Source organism: Teleopsis dalmanni, chromosome 1 (genome assembly GCF_002237135.1).
Source record: "Teleopsis dalmanni isolate 2A chromosome 1, ASM223713v2, whole genome shotgun sequence".
Lineage (NCBI taxonomy): Eukaryota > Metazoa > Arthropoda > Insecta > Diptera > Diopsidae > Teleopsis > Teleopsis dalmanni.
The window spans coordinates 16,170,074-16,192,102 of NC_051846.1; the positions used below are offsets into that span (position 1 = coordinate 16,170,074).

The window sequence follows — 22,029 nt, forward strand, 5'->3', positions numbered from 1 at the left end:
AAAATCTTCAACCCGTGCGAACAAAATACTTCAAAAACTATTCAACCATTTCCATTTGTGTAATTTCTGACGTTCTAACAATGTATAGTATCTACTACTGGTATCTTCGCGTCAATAACAATTGCTACCAATTAAATTTCTAATCGCCTTTGTCAAAAGTTGTTATACCTCTTACCTCTCTCGAGATTGCTTCTACACTCTAGCTGCTGATGGATTAAATTCAACGACCAGCACTTCAAATGCTTTGATTAACAATGAAGAATTTAATTACTCTCAAGTACACAAGGTGTGTAAGGTGTATAAGCTTGGGCTCTTATGTATCTTATGCTTGGTATTTTTATTGTTTTGCTCGGAGTTCTTTCTTTTCTATTCGTAAAATAAAAAAAGTTGAAGAGCTGAAGTATCGCATAAGAAAGAGAAACCCAAATATTGCTGTAACGTTTGAATTCTTTATTCTGGGCTATATTAAGCTATAGTTACAAAATTCTAAAATCTTTACTCGTATTTGCATAATTTGAATATTTTATATTTTCGCTTTAAAAATAGTTAAATGCTTCATTTAAAAAACTATAATTTTGCATACCCTACACACGTAACATAGCGGTAATCCCACAAGTTGGTAACTTATAAATCATTGGCCAAATATATAATATATGGCAGGTTCTCTATTCGATCAATTAGACGTAGTAAAATGTCGGTAGTGATTCAGTTGGACCGATTTCGTTTTAAAATATTTTTTAATATTTTTTCTAAAACATATTAAAACAAATTTTTTTAAGTTCTTTTGTTTGTTTGTCTTGTTAATCATTGTTTGACGTATTAGAACAATAATTATTGCCTTTAGGCCAAACTCATCTGAACTTCAATCAGAAAAGAAATCAAAAGCTTTTGTTTATTTATTGCTCAAATTTCTATGGGAAAGTAGTTAAAAAGGCCAATGAAACACATAGCGACTTATATACATACAATTATAACATATATGTATATTATTTATTATTGTTATTTCTTTTTTTTCTAAGAATTTACCTAAATGCGATTGAATACTAATAAAATGTGTTTCTTTATATCCATTCTTTCTATTTTTATAAATAATTTAAATATATCCTTCAAATTACACGTATACTTACTTACTTAGTTGGCCATTACAGACGTGTGTCGTCCTTGGCCGCGTCGAGTAGCCTCCGCCAGTCAGCCCGATTAATTGCTTTCTGACGCCAGTTGGTAGTATCGAGCGCCCCCAAATCGTTGGTCATTTGGTCCTTTTACCGAAGATGCGGACAATTGAGAAATAAATTACTCGTATAAGGTTGAGAAATTGTGAATGAATTAGTTTATTTACTTACTTAGAAAGACTTTGATTATCATAACTTGATTATCATAATTTGATAATAATCATTATCATTTAGAGCTACGATTCGGGATGGGTTTCGGCTTCCTATACATTCTTGATCCGTTCTTCTCTATCTTTAGGTAAGGAGTTTCAGTTTCTTTCTCCCAGAGTTCTTATTCCCTTATCAATTGAACGTATTTTTGGTCTATATCTGGTGTGCACTTGACTGTAATTAAAAGTTTTTTTTGCATATGGAACTCATACATTACTCAACGTATTTTTTCCATTACAATCACTGTGATTCGCATATTTCATAATGTTATTGTCTCTCAATGTGTAGTTTCCATATGATTTTTCTTAAAATAATTGCGTGAATTCCTCATCATCTGCTGTTGTTATAAAAATTTTAACGGTATAGTTTGCAATCGACCTTATCACTCCTTTGTAGACAAGTAATTTGAAGCCTTTCGGTATAAGTCGAGAAATCAAGAATTTACAATAAACAAAATATTCTTAATTAGAATTATTAGAATACCTTTGTCGAATAGTTTGTAATGGGTTATTGACTTTCTTGATGTGTATTGTCTGGATTAGAAGCTATTTTTCCCCGCGAAGCAGTGATGTTTAAAATTCAATGATTAGGAAATTTATACCAAGTACACTAAAGACTAATACTAAAGCATTAGTTGTTAGCTCTAAATATATTATTTACATTCTAATAAGGTAAAATTATCTGAATATATTCCAGTAACCCTTGATCGATTTATGCTTTTCACAACTTAAATAAACCATAATCAAAAATCGTGCATTATATTAGATTAATAAACCTAGAACTCATTTTTTATTCAAAATATAATGTCTATCTGTTAAGTATTTCAAAGTTCTAATTTTTTTGTTATGATTTTTTTAATACCGAAAATTATTTATATGAAGTGCTTTACTATGTATATAAGTATATATCATTGTTATTGTTAATTATATAATATTTGTTAAGATTTTAACAGTAAGTTTTATTAATTTAATAGTAAGTTCATTTAGGGGTGCATGATACATTATTTCTAATTAAATTTAGTTTTAATTTTAACAAATTAATTCAATTTTATTTTAACTTAAAGTCACATTAAGTGTCTGTCTGGTTTAGTCAGTTTAGTAAACAATATTAAATAATTTTTTTATAAATGTTTTGCAAATTAAAATTCGTTTTATTTTAACTAGAAAAATAATTTGTTTTTTATTGCCTCAAATAAATTAATGTTATTTAAATGAAATATGAAAATTAAAAGTGAGTAGTCTCTATAGTCTCTACTATCAGTTAATAATGGTTACTTCCCATAAGCATAGTTTTTGGAATATTTCACAAATCATAATAATTTTTTATTTATTTATGATTTATAGAAATAAATGAAAATGATAAATAAAAATAATAAAATAAGGAAATAAGAAAGTTTTTCAACAAGTTAAAAGTTCTTATTCACCTTTCTTATAGACTGAAGTTTTATTCTGCACAATGTGCAACAATACGAAATTTTAATATTGTTCGTCTCTTCGGATACCTCCATAATTTGTTAAAAGTCAATTTTAGTACTGTTACAGGTATCGGTTGAAACAATCGCTTTTGTTTATAGTCAGCGGAAAGTAATCTTAAAAAATGGTTATATATTTGTTCTTATAACCATAGACCGGTTGTTTACCTTGGAAGTTATTTGCAATGTCGTGCCCGCAAGGATGTTTTCTGGTTTTTATCTATTTATTGATCAAACGCTTAGTTCTAGACTAACTAACTGTATTTTCCAAGATCATCCACCAATTGGCATTGATTACTATTGACTATCATTATCGTTGAAATTTTTCTGGAGCGATGATTTGAGTTTTATGTTTTATAAGGATGACAACTTTTGTCACAACAGCGACAACAACATTAATAGTTATAAAGCACATATATTGCACATTATTATTATTATTATTTAATATAATATATATAAAATAATTTATATATATTTACACAATTTGCCTTTAAAAAGCCATACTTGTTCTTCTGCAATCTTTGAATATACATAACCTAATAATTTCTCATAAATATTTTTAATTTTCTTTTGCATCTTGAAGACTGTTTATATAATAAAACATATTCCCTTATGTAATTTAACAACTTCCGTTTGTGAATTAAATTGGATTTAACAACTCAAATTTGCTGCAATTTAAAAAGAGCAGAACCGTGCTCGGTACGCCGAAGGAAAAATATAAAGTGAAAAATTGTATCTTTTTGTGTGTTGTGCAGAAATAATTTTATTTCTATTTTGGCACATACGAAAGCAGAGTATAATTAAATAATTATTACTTAAGAGCTTATTTAGGGGGCAATGAACGTTCTCAGCTCTTCTACCTATAATTCGGTCTGTCTGTCTATCAGTCTAATTCTAAATCGTCCATCGCTTATGTGCCAGTTAAAGTCAGCGTTTTTTTCGCTACTTTATTGCAAAATTTTTACTGTGCTTTATGTTGGTTGCTGATTTCGGGGCGTGTACCGCAACTGTTAATATTGTTCTTCTTATCGGACTTAAAAGTCGCAGCTGAAGTTGCTGCTATCGCAGATAACAATAAAAACCCATCTTGTTACTTCATTCATAAATGATTTTAACGTATTCACCAAATACATGTGCTTCAAAGTGAGTCTAAGTAAGTCTAAAAAATTAAAAGTAAAATACGAGTATGTATAGCAAGTGCTGTTTGTGGTTCCTGGCTGTTGTCTGTTGGCATTTGAGTATCTATTGCTGATGCTCATCGCTGAGGTTATTGCCGGAGCAAACAAATTATTCCATTGTTGTCCATATGCTCGTAGATTTAATTACTACTTTTCAGTTTTGAATACATAAATTGTGATAGTAGTTCTAATCTTAATTGGTGTTTTCGCTACTTTGGAGGAAACTTTTTCTATGTTTATAGATAGTATCTATTAGATACTTACACGCTATTTATGTAAAATGTATGATGTATAATGTGTTTTGTATGAAAACTAACAATTGTTGCCTTCTAATTTAAGACCAAAAGTAATAAAATTATAAGTAATTATGCACACAAACTCTAAATTACTTTTGGTTCTACACTAAGAAAAAGGTTTACAATAAAGACATTATAAAGACTGTATTATCAAGTTCTTCAACGATCCGAAAATAGCGATTGCAGTCTAATTTTAAAAGTCAATAAAACTAGAAACTAATTATTTATTTGATGAGAAAAATGATTGATTATGGTGAAAAATGTTAATTTTATAAAATTATATAGATTTTACATGTACCTATATATATAATTATTGTAGAAACTTTTAATCAAGGCAGAAGATGCATGCGTCGTATAATAGTTATATTTACCACCATATCGAATGGTCGTTGTTGTCCACTGATAGAACACATATCAATAGATATAGAATAGGTAGACACTTAAGAAGGACTTAGAAGAAGTAGCATAGGCAGCAGAGAGTTCATTAATGTTTAAATAGCAAAAATTGGTGTCATTTAGGAAAGCACCTATTCACTTATCAAACTACTGTAAACAAATTGATATTAATACACCCACAAATCCTTTATCAAAGTACTGTAAATGAATTTCACATTGTTTTGGTTTGTCATTTGCAATGTGTTTTGCATGTCGATCTTCCTCAAGTATTGCTCTATCATTAGGTTGTTCAATGTTCTACGAAAAAGTACATTTATTTTTTAGCGGATCTACTAATATAACCCACTAAATATATGACTTTACTCTCTCATTGAATAACGTTCCATAAAAATTTCATCAAAATTATTATTGAGTATATAAATAAGAGACATTCTATATATAATATTTTGTTAAACATATTTAGTATACGTATATGGTATAAATTACTTACTCATATCCCCAAGTTTTTAGTGCAATGGAACAGTAATTTCTAGTAATTTGCAGCTACTTTTTGCTACTTCGAGTTTTGTATATTTTAGTAAGTAGGTTTGCAAAAGGTTGAGTATTGACTGCATACATGAGTAAGGGGATGGGATTAAATTTTTTGATTGATATGAGTTCTATATAGTAGAGAAAAATATTTACGTACATAACATATGTGCTATTTTCAATACATGACTAACTATAGTAAACGATATTGAGATTTTTTTTAAGTTTTTTAAAATTATAGATTTAAAAAAAGATATAAAATAGTAATTTGCTGGGAAGTATAAAAGATATATAGTAAAGAATGAATTTAATTATATTATTTCAATATATCACTATCAATTATTATCATCAATAGAAATATAATATATGCTATATTCTTTTCAGGTGCTCATAATTCTTGCTCTGTATTCCGGCGTAAGTGAAGGCTCCAATTTGGGCTCAAAATGTCAACATGACATGGATTGTACGGACTTCATAAAAGGCAGTACTTGTTCGGCGCATGGCTATTGCGAGTGTGCACCCTACTATGTGCAATACAACACAACTAGCTGCTTGTCGTGTAAGTAGAATATGCATACGCAATGTAGCAGAAATTTATAATTATTATGCGGAAAGAAAATAAACAATGCGAGAGATACAAAATTTAATTTTTATGCTTAAAGTTGTTACTTAAACATTTGTGTGGCTTCCTAAAAGGCGTGTTTTATTATTTGTCATGCGTTTGACCCGTTTTCGTGCTGAGTCTTAAGCTCGGCTTATCATCTTTATGGCCATGCACATTGACTGTGAATTTCAAGGAATTTTTATAATGGACATTTATTTGGCTGTTGGCTCATAGACATGTTTGCGCACAGCAACTGCAACAATATTTGTCAAAGAAATGTCTTCTTGCATACCGTTCCTACGCTAAAATTGACCACGTTTTTGAGTGTATTCACTTTACCACTTTACTTTGCATACATTACCTCTTCAACTGAAGATATATTTACTTTATACTGCATACTATAATTGTATACAACTGGAAAAGAGGTTTTATTTACTTAAAAATACGATTTTCTCTTAAGAATCTTCAGTTTGCTTTAGTAACATTTTTGTTGTCACATCAAAGTTGTAAGAATATCTGACCTATTCGCACCGAGAATTTCTACAAATCAGTTAAATTAACAAACATTCTTACAATGACTTCAGTAAGGAGTAATTTATTTTAAAATATATTAAGAGCAATCTACTACGCAGATTTAAAAAAAGGAGTAACACAAATTGGTACAAAATTTAACAGAAAACTTTAACGGTAAAGCCACTGTTTAAACACGCAGTCATATATTTATTGGTTAGTTGAAAGTAAATGTCATGGGAACTTCCTGTAACTGTACGGGATAACGAGTAGACCAGAACTAGTGACTACTTGGTGGTCTTTATAAAACCATTATAATAGATGTTTCAGTCCTTTCAGAGTCAAATGTGTATACGAACAAAACACTTTAAAATAACAGACCAGACCTCACATGTGAAATGATCCATATATGGGTTGGCATGGGTTAGCTCTTCTCTATAAAATGTAGTTAGTGTACTGCAATCTCTAATATGTAGGGATGCCGACTATTATTCAAGTTAGGCCGACACTTGTCTATAATTCTCAGTTGTTTAAATGCCCATCGGACATTTCAAATGTTTGCATTAAAGATATTTCCTTATTCTTTCAAAGCTATCAAGTTACTTCCTGAATCAAAATAAGTGTTTTTCGATTTAAAATTCCTGTAGTGAGTTGGTGAGCATACGAATCTCTCTGTCTCTCTGTCACTGTGTTACAATGGAACCTTTTATTAACAGCTTTCTATATTTTATTATATTTGTACTTAACAACCATTGAAAATCAGTTAGTAGTTTGTGTAGCCATTGTGTTTGGGAGTAGAAACCTGATTTGATTTTTGATCATTATTGTTTTACAAAATATATAACTTATGTCCAAATTTGTATTCGTAATTTTATATTGTTCTTTCAATGTTTTCCAGCACAACTTCTGGGTGGCGATTGTATTCTGGACGATCAGTGTACAATGAAAGTAGCGAACAGCAGTTGCGCGGATGGAGCCTGCCGCTGTGTTGAAGGTTTCCTACAATTTCGCAAACACACATGTCTTGGACGTAAGTACGCTGATTTTGCTAAAGAATTCAACACCCCAAATTAGTAGCTATAAACATATATACTAAATTTTTCACGTAATATCTTTCCTTATCTCTTGTATTGTATAATGTGCACTTTTGTAATATAATTTCTAAAATCCAAAATTTTGTACTTAGTCTGAAATATTGAACAATTATAAATCAAACAAATATTTATGTAACATATACGTATGTCTTTGGCTTTGCAGCTAATAATAATTGTAAATAAAATTGTAATGAGTCCATTGAAACCACATGTTTTCTTTGCTCGTTTTATGGATGTACTACCATGTCTACAAAATTTAATAACAATTAGTAAAGGTAACAGAAATCACATATAAATTCAAAAGAAAATAACTTCTAAATGTGCTCTCAACACTATATTTATTATTAACAATATTTATTTTTCATTATCTTTAATATTAAAATGATTGTATATAATTTAAAAATGGTAAATTGGGCTATAAATTAAAATAAAAAATTGGCCTCTTTTGACGAGGTCTATTAGTTTAAACCAACCAAGTCTCCATCAATACATGAACCGGAAACTGTAGTTTACGTTATGACTAAATGTTGAAGATTCTTCTATGTTATCTATAAATATAGCACAATAGTTTTCTAATTATTTTCCATAGATCTGTAATATATAAATAGTTAGCATTTGATATTATCTACGAATTGATTAAACAACCCGAACCTCAGGGTTATAGAGAGAAATTTTCGTCAATATTCTCTTGGAGACTATTCCTACTGGATTTATTTTATATATCTTAGATATGAGAATTTTGCAGTTTTAGATGAATTTGAATTCAAATATTGAGTTATAAATAAATATGCAATAATAATATTGCTTCAATTCAGCCGGGGTCTAGCACATACTTTATGGCATGCCTTTTTAATTGAGAATCTGTCAAGAACTTTTCATTTCTAAACGGTTTAGCCCGTTTTTTTTTAATTTTAATAGTAATTAGCAGAGCACAAAGTATCCGCATTTGCCTACGAAGATCATTTGTAACAAATATAATAGTTTTTTAATGGTTTAATTATTAAAAGTAAAAAGTTACTAGATATTTAGTATATAATTGTTGCTTAACTTTCACCGTATATTGTTTAAATAATTGTATTATTGTTTAAATTGAAATTCATGCATTCGTGCAATAAAAAACAATTTATAAGAAAGTAAAATGAAGCTACATGATGAATCGTGTTTCTCTCACTTATAAACCAACTAATATTGCATAAAATAAGTTTATTTCCTTCTAAGAATAGTCAATTATTATTGACAATATTATTAAGATAAAACCTAAACGAATTTTATTGTTCGCGTACAGTCACGAACAACAAAATCAACAACACCATCTCTTCCAACTTCAGCGGAAAGTCTATGTCTGGTTCAAACAAAGCCGATACCGATATCGATACTGATACCGATACCGACGTCGATATCGACGTCGTTGCTAATGTCGATGGTGATGTCGATTTAGATGCAAGAACTAAAGAAAACAAAAGAAGTTAAAAATACCAAACAAAAGAAAAAGTGATCTAAATAAAAACAGATCAAACCGATCAAGCAGATCGCTCTGAAACAGACAAGCGAAATTATATCATAATAACGTAAAACATGAACGAACATCGGCGCCAATAATCAGTGATAATCAGATTACAAATCTGAGAAGAACAAATAAAATAGAAAATAAGAAATGGTCAACAGGTCTAAGATGTTAAAAAAATAAAAGACAAACACCACAAAAAATAATAGGAACAGCACGAAAATACGTCAGATCGCATGTGCAAGATCGTTCACCTTCTGGCATCGTAGCATCGTAGCATCTTAGCATCTGGCTCGAAATAGTAAAAAGCGAACAGAACAGAAGAGTTTAGAACACAAATCTAAAGTTTTGTGGGAATTTTTACTGCTAATAGGTACTAAGTAAGTTAATTATCAATAACTATTGGTAGCATATTGAAAGTGGAAGTTGCTTATGGATTGCCATTGAGACAAGAGGCAATCCATAAGCCCATATAGTTTGTGTGTGATTGTAGAGAGGGAAATGTGTAAATGTGTAAAGTGTATCTACGTGGTACATTTGATGGGGAAAAATTGTTTGAGTTCAGACAGGGAATGAAACACCTAATAAAGCCACTAATTATAAAATACAAGTATGTGAACTGAAAGTTCTTTCGGTTACTTATGTGCTCAATGGAAACATATGCTGTTTATTCGAAAAAATTTAATTTGCTAACATCTATGATTAAATCTTTTAAGAGTGTACTAAAGTCTTTTGGAAGCATAACGAGCACTACAAGTGAAATGTAGGTAAATAGCATGTGGTTAAGTTTCTTCGAATAATGCATGATTATCGGGAGTGGTAGCACATTTACAATTACTTTTTAGCGAATAAAGTTACTTTCACCAAAAATACGTACACAAATTTTTTATATTTTCAATTTTTGGAACACAAGTTGAACTCGTAATCAGTGTTTGGCAATCTATGCACCTTTCACCAATTATCCTGTGAGGAAAACTCTTCTGTTCTTAAGGTTCTGTTCATGTAAATTTTTATAAATCAATGCAATGCCCACTGAAAAGTCTCTGCTCCATACCACAACAATTAATGCGCAAAGAAAAATCTATACCTTCTACTCGTGTAAGGTTCAAATGTTAATCGTTTATTAACCGTTATTGAGAAAGGTTAAGTGGCTATTAGAATGACTAGTAAATGGATCATAGTCGATAACTATTTTGCAAAAATAAAACCCTTAAAGCAATTCAATATCATTAAGAATAGTAATTTAAAATAAACTTTACATTATTACATGCATGTAAAGTATAATTAGTAAAACTATAAATGAGTAATAAAATTAATTGAACTTTCAATAATTTCAAAGTTATTCTATATTATTCTATTGGCTTTCATCTCTGTACTAGTATCTGAAAGCCTCATACCCAAATATGGGTATTTCCCCGATGAAAGTTTCTTACAAACATGTTTGTCAAAATTTGAATATAAATTCAAAGAAAATGTTTTATCTACGTTTCATATACTTATAAATAAAAATCTATATATAATTACAAATATAAATAAATTATTATCAAATCGAGTTGATATTTTGAATTGTGAAGTAGAGTCCATACGTCGCGTTGCTCTGTTGTTAGTTCCTTTATCGTAATTATATTAATAATTGCATTTCGAATAGAAAATAGTTTTCCAGGAAAAATGTTTTCTCTCACTATTTTGTCGATTTATTTCTGACACTTTCTTTAATGCTGCTCCGATGCGTTGATTTCCTTTAAATTAAAAAATTTGTCAAAGCTCTCAAAATATAATTGTTTGATCAATGACTTTGTATCCGAACTATTCCTATAAAGATATACGTTGAGGATTTCTTTAAAAAAAAAAAACACAAATATGTTAAGTGATTTGACTAGACCTATATGACTGTTTTGCTATATATATTTTTACATACATTATACATAGTTACACACATAATACATAGTATTATTTTTATCATATTTTTGACGGTTTCATTTGTTTTCTGAGAGATAGAGGTGACATTTTCAGAGTTACAGAGACAATCTATAGACTCAATGAATTAGGCAGAAGAGGTATTAATCTGTTCATATGCGCAAATAGAATTAATATTAGAATACCTATAGTCACTTGTTAACTATTGTTGGAAAACAGTGTCGTTTCAGACACCAACAGATCCAGAATAGATGGTGACACTTATATAATGTTTTATCTATCGTAACCAATACTTATAAATTGGTATAATGCATACTTAATTCAACTACTTATTACACTACTGAGACAGGACATCTTTAAGGTCGAGATTTGTATAACCAAACACTGGTAATTTGATAGTCACACTTTTATTCTAGAATATCTTGCCTATGAGTATTTTGTAAGTTGTGAAGAAATTAAGTGAACATACACATTGAAACGTTCCTTTTCTGTTGTTGTTGTCCAGCTCTACAAGAAGTACAAATTCACTAGGCAAAAGGATCTTTAGTAAAGAGTTTTTGGAGATGTTCAGCAGTAATGTGAAGAACATTCTGTGCTTTATACAAGTTTTGTAATGGTTTCTTAAGTAAAAATGCTTAAGGTCACTTCTTAAATAGTAATATCACAATGGACTGGTAAGGTGAGTTGGGCAACTAATCGCATTAACCTGATCTAATTTATTCGATATTTTACTCATGTTCTAAGGTAATAAAAATTATTATAAAATTTCTAGTTAAAAATTTTGAATCATGTAATACTAAAAATTTTTGATTAATTTAATTCGAACCTAATCTAATAGGATTATATTCTATATTATGATCAATTATTTTCAATGTATAATTGCTGCGAAAGTCTTCTCATTATTTCGCCTTCGGTCATAGACTTGCAAAATTTTATTGCTTCGGAAACTTGTCTGAAACTGTTTATGTCTTTGCGAAAGTACCTCAACGACTTTATAAACAATTATAAGTTAAAAAAAGAAATGTAATTAAAAGTAAACAAATTTTTGGAAGAAATTATAATTTTTCACTTTAAATAAGTTTAGTAAAAACAACAGAAACAAGTTTATTTTTAAATGTGAAACAGTTAAATATCTCCACCTTGGCATTAGGTTAGTAAAGTAAATCTATTCATTCGAGAAGAATAAGAACACTACCTAACTTTCATTCTTTCTCTTCAGTTCCGTTTGAATTTAAAGCACCTCAATCTTAAGAAAAAAAAATTTAATTATGGCATAATACGAGTACGTAAAGCTCTATTCGAATAAATGCTGTGTGAAAAGTTCATAAAAAACTAGATTATTTCTGGCGAATAATTCTATTAAGCACGCATAATTAACAGGTGTCTACATTTTCACTTTAAAAACAGTAGTATTATTTTAATGAGAAGATTCATTTGTATAATGAAGTTCACTTTGTTTAATTATCTCTAAGATATTTGAATAATTTGTCATACGAATGATATAAATAAAAGTGTTTCCTTGGAGTCCATGTTTAAGTTATTTTGTTACAAAAGTACCGTATACTAGGCTGCTCAATAAATTCCGGAATGAGGATAAAAAAAACGATTTTTAGTTATACAAATAAGCATATGTCTCAGTATAATAACCCTAACCTCAATACACATATTCCAATCATTTTTTCTTTCACAAATGAATGTTTTGAAAAGTGACAGAAATCAGAAATGAGGAGTTAAATAAGGTGAATAGGCTGGTGAGTGCTACAATTTATACTTCAGTTCATTGATTTTAGTAGTAAATCGATTTAAACAGCTTATTCTAATCATATGTAGTTTATTTTTCTATTGAGAGATGAAGTCCTACATATATAACACTCCTATGAAAATAACTATTAACAGATTATGGATCTCCGCATTATGACATAAGATGAATGGCGCAAGGTTTTCGGTGAAACGCTCTTCTGTTTTATATCAAATACGGACGCTGTCATCAGTTCCATTTATTTTAATGTTTACTTTTTTCAGTCAGAAGCAGACCAATTGCTCAGATGACTTCACCATTAAATTTGCATGTCATGAAGTTGAACTTGATAAGGTTCTGTTAATTTCAATAGCCCATCATTTACTTATCACACTGAAGTAAATCGGCTGCTTACACAAGAAATGATCGGTGAAATTGGCTCCAATTTCAATAAATCCATATTCCATAATTAATTTTAGTGCAACTAAAGCACAATCTTACTATCTTTCTCTACAGTCTCCTAATTAATAATCAATACTTAATCTCAAAAATCAAAATGTAGTTTCAGTTTTTATTGGTATTATACTCGTAAGTATAATATAATCTTAGATTCTTAGATAGAATTAAATGAAAGCACAAAAAATACTGCAGATTGCGACTGGTATTGTCGTTGACTATATACTTTATAGGAACATTGATTTTATTGCTAAATTCCGACAAATCTGTTCAAATTTAGATATACTATAGCTCAATATAAGCTGATAATTTATGTAAAAAATTTTCAATGGTGGACAGAAATTAATTTAGTGGACCAAAAAAACTATCAAAGAAAAAAATTTTATTCTTTGAGGTAGCAACTTTATTTAGGCAATATCTTTTGCATCCTATATTACTACAGACTTATGTGTACTTATTATTTTATATAGTAGTCATTTATTATATATGTATCTGTATATATTTGTTTCTTTCCTTTGCAATACAAAATAAGATTCGAAGAATGCATGTATGTATGGATGCAAGTCATTGCATGTCTTTATTTTGGAATACCGTACACACCTGTTTCTTCATATTTATTGCTATGCGAGTATGGCCGAGTGCAGATTTCAGATATTAGATTATTAAACAATTGTTTTATGTGATTATCATATAAGCTATATAATCATTAAAATTTTAATTTGCATGTTCTCGAATAAGTTTGCTAGCAATTTTCTGGAGAAATTGTTCAAGAGTATAAAGGAAAATAAAAGAATATACGTGCATCTACAATTGCATATGCTTAATGAACCATTTTATCGTGCTATTCTCATAATAAAAATAGATAGATAGTTTTTGCCAACTTTTTATTGCATTTGTAACATTTCTCCGTGGCAGAATTGGCAGAATTGGCTGTGAGTTGGTACAAGCAGATTTGCGATTGCAACTGCTATTTGCCGTATGAGATACTTTGAATGTGACACACATTTTTTAATTTCCGTCTTGCAATGAGAAAAAGCAAAATGAAATGTTATAATATTTTTATGTATATTTTTTAATTTATGCATACTTTGATTCATTGAAACGAATTACAATGTTCAGATGCATTCGCATGAACGTAATGTATCTCATTTCTACGCTAAAGAAAAAACTTTGCGGATGCAACAGCGTACCAGTATTATGGCTTCTTGATTTGCAATTGCAATTACGATTGCAATAGCAACTTCATTCTGAATCGTACATAAAATATAATTTATTTGGAAAAAAGTTGTAATTGGAAACTTTACAGCTTCATAAAACTTAAGAGCAAAGGAGAAGAGATCGAGCAGTGAAAAGAAAAACAATAGTCTACCAATCAATTTGTCAACAAATCACTCTGATGTTCGATTACTTGATTGAATTTCATTACCACTTTTTATTTTCATCGCATTTTTATTTACTTCGTAGAGTTTATATCAGATACTGTTGTTATTAACAGCTTTTCCAAATAAATACATTTCAAAATAGGGTTAATATGTTAATTAAAACTTATTTATACTTTTTACTTTTTCATGAGACTTGTGTGTGTGACTTTAAACTAAAACCGGCCCTTTAAAATTAATTTTCAAATATTTTATTGTTAGTAGTGATATCTACAACAACACTTTCATCTAAACCGTAATAAAAAAATATAGTAAAGCTCTTGATACTATGTAGTTTCAGGGCTTACCAACTGTATTCATATTTATTGCAAAGTAAACCCTTTCATTTTAGTCATATATGCCTAAGTGACCTAGTGACTTTTTAATCAAAATAGGTGGAAAATATTAAAAATCTACGTTTACGATTCTAACTCATTGAAACTACCTCTTAAGAATGAATTATGAAAATGACCGAAAGCGCATTTCAGTAATCAAAGCCAAGAGAGGTCAAGAGATTTAATATTCAGAAGGCAGAAATTCTCTACATACGTGTGGAAGATTATTATTATTTCCATACACCATTAGGAGCTTAAGAAGTCTACAAAACTTTTCCACTGGTTTTATATTTTGTGTTATTGCTATCAACTCATTAAACGATTTGCCCGTCTCCTGCTGAACTACCCTTCTCCAGGTCATTGCTGGTCTGCTTCTGCGCCTAGTCTTCTGGGGGATTCCAAGTAAGTGCAGCATGCGCGATATCTTCATAAGGTTTACGCACTGAGTGTCCAATCCAACCATATTTCTTTCTTCTTATCTCGATTTTTATGTTTGTTTGGTGCGTCATTACTTTTCATTTGAAATCGTTCTAGGCCACCATATGCCTAATATGTTGCGCAGACATCTTTTGATAAATGATTGCAATCTTCTTTCGATTTCGGAGTTAGCTAGCCAGGTTTCCGACTGTGGAAAATAGGACGGTGTAGCTTTAATAAGACGGTGTCGGAGCCATAAGTTGTCAACTATAAGCCAAGTACCTTATTAAGTTCGTTAATTTAGGTTTTATATTAGTTTGATTCTGAAACATAAGCATGATATGCTTTTGATTCTTTATTTAAACATCCTTTTTTGCATTTATAATTAAAAATCATGTTTTTAAAAATAAAAACTATTTTTATGAAATTGTCTTCACTAAGTTTTTAAAAAAAGTTGATTATTTTGATATATATATATATATATATATATTTCGAGTTAGATTTCGGTAAGATATCATTAAAAGTTATTGATTAGAGTTTTATTTACCAGATTAAGAATGACATATACATCGTGTTTGCTGTAATATATAAACAGTTTAGATTTAGAATAAAAACTAGTATTGAAATAAATTTTTATTGTAAATTAACATTTATTGCAAAAAAATGCAAATTCAATTTTACTCAACTAGATAGATAGATAAATCATTTACAGTAGCAATATTGTCTATATAAGTAACTTCATCACCTTTGCACATCATTTCCATTTACGTTTCTAATGTTGCTGATTTTATAGATTATGAAATAGTATGACTTAATTATTTCATATTTTTACTTCTTGGGCAATTAATTGTTATAAGTGATTAAGCATAACTGAAATACTTTGAGATTATGAAATTGCAGAGATTTTAATATGATCTTATATTGCAATGTGATGTGCAATAAACAAACTGAGCACAGTCCATATAAATTCCGTTTAATACTTAGCATTCTGCAGAGTATATTTTAATGATAGGCACTGCAATTACAAAAACTACTCATTTTTTTCTGGATACACTAGCAACACACTAGCAATACACACTTGCAGCAATTCATACGATATCCATACTTAATATCTTATGTATAAATATGAACATACCCGTTGGTATTGCATCTTTTGTTGCACCTGTGAACAAGAATTCTTAGCTCAGCTGACCCACTTTTTGAGCGAACAGCAGATGCAATGGAGGAAGACTGCTCTAACAACCTGTTTTCTCTACTGTTGGAGTTAGTGTAAGTTTTTGTCTACTCAAGACATAGTAACAGCAGGTATAAGCATTGAAAAAACAAAATGCAACAGTTTGTCGGCTATTGGTCTAGTCACAGGGGACATTCTGCAGTCCTTATGTTAGTTGCACGTTAGTTAGTTTAGGGAAAGTCATTTCTTTCTCATTACATGCGTTTATCGTTTATGGTTAAGAGCTGAAGAAAAACCCAACTACTGACACAGCTATGGATGCACATATGAGGTACATGCTTGGGCATTTATTGATTCATCGACGGCCGGAGCCACCGCAGTCATCGCAGCCACCGCAGTTAACCTAAACAAGTTAAGTGTAACCAAGACAGACCGTTGCTAACGTGACTCTTTTGCTCAGTCAACGGCAATCGGTTAGCAATCTCAAGCCGGTACGGATATGTGTGTCGTTTTGAGATTCTTTTTTCTTTTCTGTTCAGTTTCTATTTTTGATTTTGTTTTTACTGCAGTAAGTGAGTGAACAATAATTATTGTTTAATGCTTTCTTGGTTGGAGATTTCCATGCATGCATCCATACAAAGAAATGGTTTAAAATGTACCGACAATTGCGGTAAAAATTCAGTTAATGGGAAACGAGTTTAGGCCATAAAAATTGCAAAATCTTGACAAAAAAATTTTAAATAGTAGAAAAGTTTTATTGTGGCAACATTGTTGCCCACCTGTTTGCAGCAAGCGAACTTTATTGCAGCAACAGGCCAACAAAAGGAACACTACATACCTAAGTAATTGCTTGGAATGAGAGGAAAAATCTCACATGGCTACATTTTGATTGGAAATTAAAAATTTAAAAAATCAATTGCAAATTAACATACTAAACTTTTAGGTGTTAACATTTAATTTAAGTTAAAAAATGTAAAATATTGGAGGAAATGGTAAAGGGACTATCTAGCACATCGGTGATGATAACGAAAGTAACCGGGCGGTATTAAAGTATGCGCCTTAATAGAACAATTGGAGTGTTAATTTTTATAAAGCAAACGTCTAAAAGAATTCGTTGCTGATCCTTATTATTTTCTTTGACGCCTTTAAAGTAGAACAATTTGGAAAATATATATTACATTATCTTTCAAAATTCAGTTCCTCTTAAAAAGTGCCTTAAAGCAAAAAACATAGAATTATTATTATAGAAAGAAAGAAAGAAAAACCAATTGAAAAGAAAAGGAATACTTCGATGTTAAAAATGGATCGATTAAAATATTTGTTTGAAATTGAGTGACTGCGAAGGGTTACAGTATAAAACAAAAACTACATGGAAAAGAAAGAAAAAATAATTACTATAAGATACACTAAATAGGGAGACAAATTTAGATGCGATGATATAAACCAGATTAGATAAGGGAACTAAGAAAATACAAGTGTAAATGAATGACTTTTGAAAATTCAGTAACTTGGTATGAACGATTTAAAAAAGGAAATAGATAGATATAATGATAAAGAAGAGGGTTAGAAAGAAACATAAGAATGAAATATAACGTTATTGAAACTTAGTCCAGGTATACATAATGCATTTTATTTAATTGACTGGTTGCATATGACTTACATATGGTTTTCTATATAAGGTGTTCAGATAACAACTATTTTAGATAATTATGTATTATTGAAAGATTTGTAGTATGTAGTACTAAATCACATAACTACAAAATAATTTAGTTACCGTTGGATGGAGTGTAGTGTTCCAGGTTGAACACTACCTTCAAGGTTATTAATCTTTGACTGTCATAAGTAAAAATATTAACATATTTTTATTGATGAACTTATAATATTATTTCGGCTTTATTAAAAATTGCACTAACATTTACTAAAAATTTTAAATTTAATATTAAACGGATTGTTAATATTAATGTATTATTATTAACATTAATGCATATTAATGCATTTGCAACATTTATTACAAGAAAGCATACTTTTTTCACTTACCATCGTTATTAATGCCATATTCGTTATATTCGATATTCATACCTCATATATTCATGCTTCATACTTTATATATTCACTTCATTATATTAAAAGTTTTATACTAGTATAATACTAATAAATTATACTAGTATATGGTATACTAGTATAATAATACTAAAATAAATAATAATTCATATTATACTTGTTTTTTTATCGTTAACTCAATTTGGTGTTAATCAATTCATTAATATATGTAATAATTACTCTTATTTTAGCTGCTCATCCTGGTGCAGTATGTTATAGCCATGCCCACTGTCAAATGTTTGATGTACGTACCCATTGTGACTTTTTGATACCAAATTTATTTGGACGCTGTCAGTGTACTGCACCAACAAAATTAAATGCCGGCTTGTGTATAGAACCAGAGGCTACACCAATAACAGAAAAACCAATTTCTACTACTGAAAAACTTGCAACAACATCTACTACGACATCCACAACCACAACCACAACGACTAGAACTACTTCTACAACAACAACAACACCTGCACCAGCACCTGCACCAGGACCAGCACCAGAACCAGCACCGACCACTTCAACTTCAACAACAACCACAACAACTACAACTACGGACCCATCAGTCCATCAAGATGCTTTGCAATCTCATGAAAATATCGAGAATGAAGCTGAAGAAGAGCAAACTCCATCGAAAATCGCCATCCAAGTAGTTCCAACAATTGAAACATCTACACAGCAATTGGTAACACCTGGGATTGCTGTAAATAATGAAGACCTGACCTCAACTATTGATGAACTAACTGGTGCTGGGTTAGATGCAATAGCAGTTACTGATGACTATCCATATAAAATTGATGAAGAATACACAGATGTAAATGCCGGCAAGGACGAAGAGCAACAACAAGTAGCCGATTCAGTTGCGGATACTGCAACAGCGCCAGAGTCTATATTGGATACTACTGACAAAAATGCAACTGATGAAGATATGTACGGCAATGAAGAGGAAATAAATCAGCAACTTAATTTAGATGATACCATGAAATTCGATTATGAAGAACAAGAAGAGGAAACAGAGCCCGTGGACAGTGTTGACCACAAAGCAGACTCCGATATGGAGGTAATTAAGAGTGACGACCAACAAGAACACCTCGCAAATGCAGAAGATGTAAAAGATAAAAATATCGCAAATGTTGCAGAACAATTGGCTAACGTTGATGCTACCAACGATGCAGAAGAACAAACAGCAACTGTTATTGCAACAACATTAGCTGAGAATGAAAGCATTGACAGTGCCAATGATCACAATGATCACAGTATCATTAACAACAATAACAGCGATAACGGTAACAACAAAGACGACAATAGCAATAATATTAATAACAACAATAACGAAAACAATTTTACTGTGGAGAACAGTGATAAAAAAGATGAAATCGAAAGTGACGTAAGCGAAAAGCAAGTCGAAGAAAGTGCTGCAACTGCAAATGATGTTGACGTCACTGCGGAAAGTGCACAAGTGCAACTAATTGAAAATACTAGTAACACTGCAGACACATTAAGCAAGCCGGATGACTACAATGTAGAAAATCTTGACTCGGCGAATGCCATATCTCAAGATGAACAACCTAACATTGCTGATTCTCAGAATAGTGTTGATCTTAATGAAAGTACAAATAGGCTAGATACACCTGCAGTAATTTCCACTCAGTTAGAATCTGAGGCACAAAATCCTGACAAAAATGAATATACTCAGGAAAAAGATACACAAGAATCAATAGTTTCTGAAACTATATTACAAGATCTGCATCTAGACTCTAATGCAGAGCCTGTTAAACTTAGCGTTGATGTACCGGAACAGATTATTGAAGTAGTGTCAGAGCCACAAAATCAAAATAGCCTTCCAGTTGATGAGGAAACTAATGTTGTTGATGTAACCTCGGTAAACCAGCCAGTTAAAGTTGACGAAGAAGTGAAAGATATAGAAACACTAAGTGAGGAAAAAGTAAAAGAAACTGAAGAACAAACACATAACGAGGAAGTAGAAGAACCTTATGTTGAAAGCACACCAGAAGCTGACACCGATTTAAATCAGGAAGAATTAAAAGAAACAGACGAACCCGTATCAGCAACGCTTCCACCAGAAATTGCAGCTGAAAAAGTGACTGATACAAATTCTGAAAAAGGAGTAGATGAGACTGTTGAGGATGAGACTGACAAACCAAATGATGAGCTTATTCTTGATAGTGGAGAAAACAATTTGGTTGAAGATAATGTAGTTAATTCTGTGGAAAATATTGTACAACAAATGACAGATTCCGAAGAGATGCTCAATTTATCAGATATATCATCAGAATCTCAATCGAATCCAACTGACCAAGTGCAAGAGACAACTATGCCGGAAGTGTTGTTGGATAATGGTAATGTCGAAAGTATTGAGCAAGCAGACAACGAAGCAGACAATAATGTAAAAGAGCAAAGTCAAGATTTGGTAGAAGATCTAAATAACGTTGAAAAGCAAGAAGAGTATAATAAGCAAGAAGACCAACAAAATCAAGTTACACAACAGGAACAAGAAGAGCAGCAAGAAGGGCAAGAGGAACAGGTGGAACAACAAGAGGAAGAGCAAGCTAATGCCAATGAGTTTGAAGAAAGTGAGTCTGTACTTGATATATTAACTGATTTGATGGCAGATGAAGTAACAACCATTAACCCAGTACACGATGAAAATATAAAAGAAAATGATAATAGTCAAGAAACAGAATCAGCAGCAGATATGGAACTAGATATTCCAGATTTATTAGCCCTAGATACAAATATATCCGAAGAAACATATGCAACTGAATTGCCACATAAAGATGAAATTGCGACTGAGTTGCAGACAGATGCGCAGAAAGACAAACTTATTACATTCTATCCAGAAGTTGTACCATCACCATCTGAATCCGATGATAACAAAAATTTCAATAGCAATAGCATATATTCTAATGCAGATGACAAACCAGACCAGTCTATAAATATTTCTGAAGCAATTGCTCTATTACCAAATCCAACTGAAGTGCCTAAATTAAGTGAAGTAGCAAATTTAAACCAAGAAACAAATGTAGAAAATTTAGAAAATACGAATGATGTAGTCAGTGTAGCTGATGCAACGAATTTGGATGAAGCATCACACACTTTGTCACCCGAAGAATTGCCTTTTGATATGTCTTCAGATGATATGCCACAGCCACAAGGATTTCAATCTGAAAATTTAGTTGTGGAAACAACTACTACTGAAGATAATAACCTAGTAATTGATGATCAGCCTGAAGATGCCATTAATACTGAAGTTACTGCTAATCCAAATGACATAATTGAAATCACAACTCAAACTATGCTAGGACTTGCTAGTCGTGTAACACTAATGGAGCCAGCAGCACCTGTAGTTACTACACTTAAGCCATTGATGTCATCTTCCACAAGTTCGTTAGCTGATTTTGATGCCACACCGGAACCAACACGGGAACCGATAGCAACAGAAAATAATAGTTATTCGACCAAACCAACTGGTAAGTTTAAGATACATTACTTTATAATA

General features: G+C 30.8%; 1 protein-coding gene across 3 annotated transcripts in view; it reads left to right on the top strand.

Annotated features, from left to right (window-relative positions):
• Positions 1 to 22,029, top strand: part of LOC119670304 (bromodomain-containing protein DDB_G0280777) — a 33,491-nt gene that overhangs the window by 9,633 nt on the left and 1,829 nt on the right. For all 3 annotated transcript variants that reach the window (XM_038080509.1, XM_038080512.1, XM_038080511.1), the window contains exons 3-5: positions 5,636 to 5,810; positions 7,264 to 7,395; positions 18,710 to 22,000. In XM_038080509.1, the coding sequence (XP_037936437.1) occupies positions 5,636 to 5,810; positions 7,264 to 7,395; positions 18,710 to 22,000 (3,598 nt within the window). The remainder of the gene's footprint in view (positions 1 to 5,635; positions 5,811 to 7,263; positions 7,396 to 18,709; positions 22,001 to 22,029) is intronic.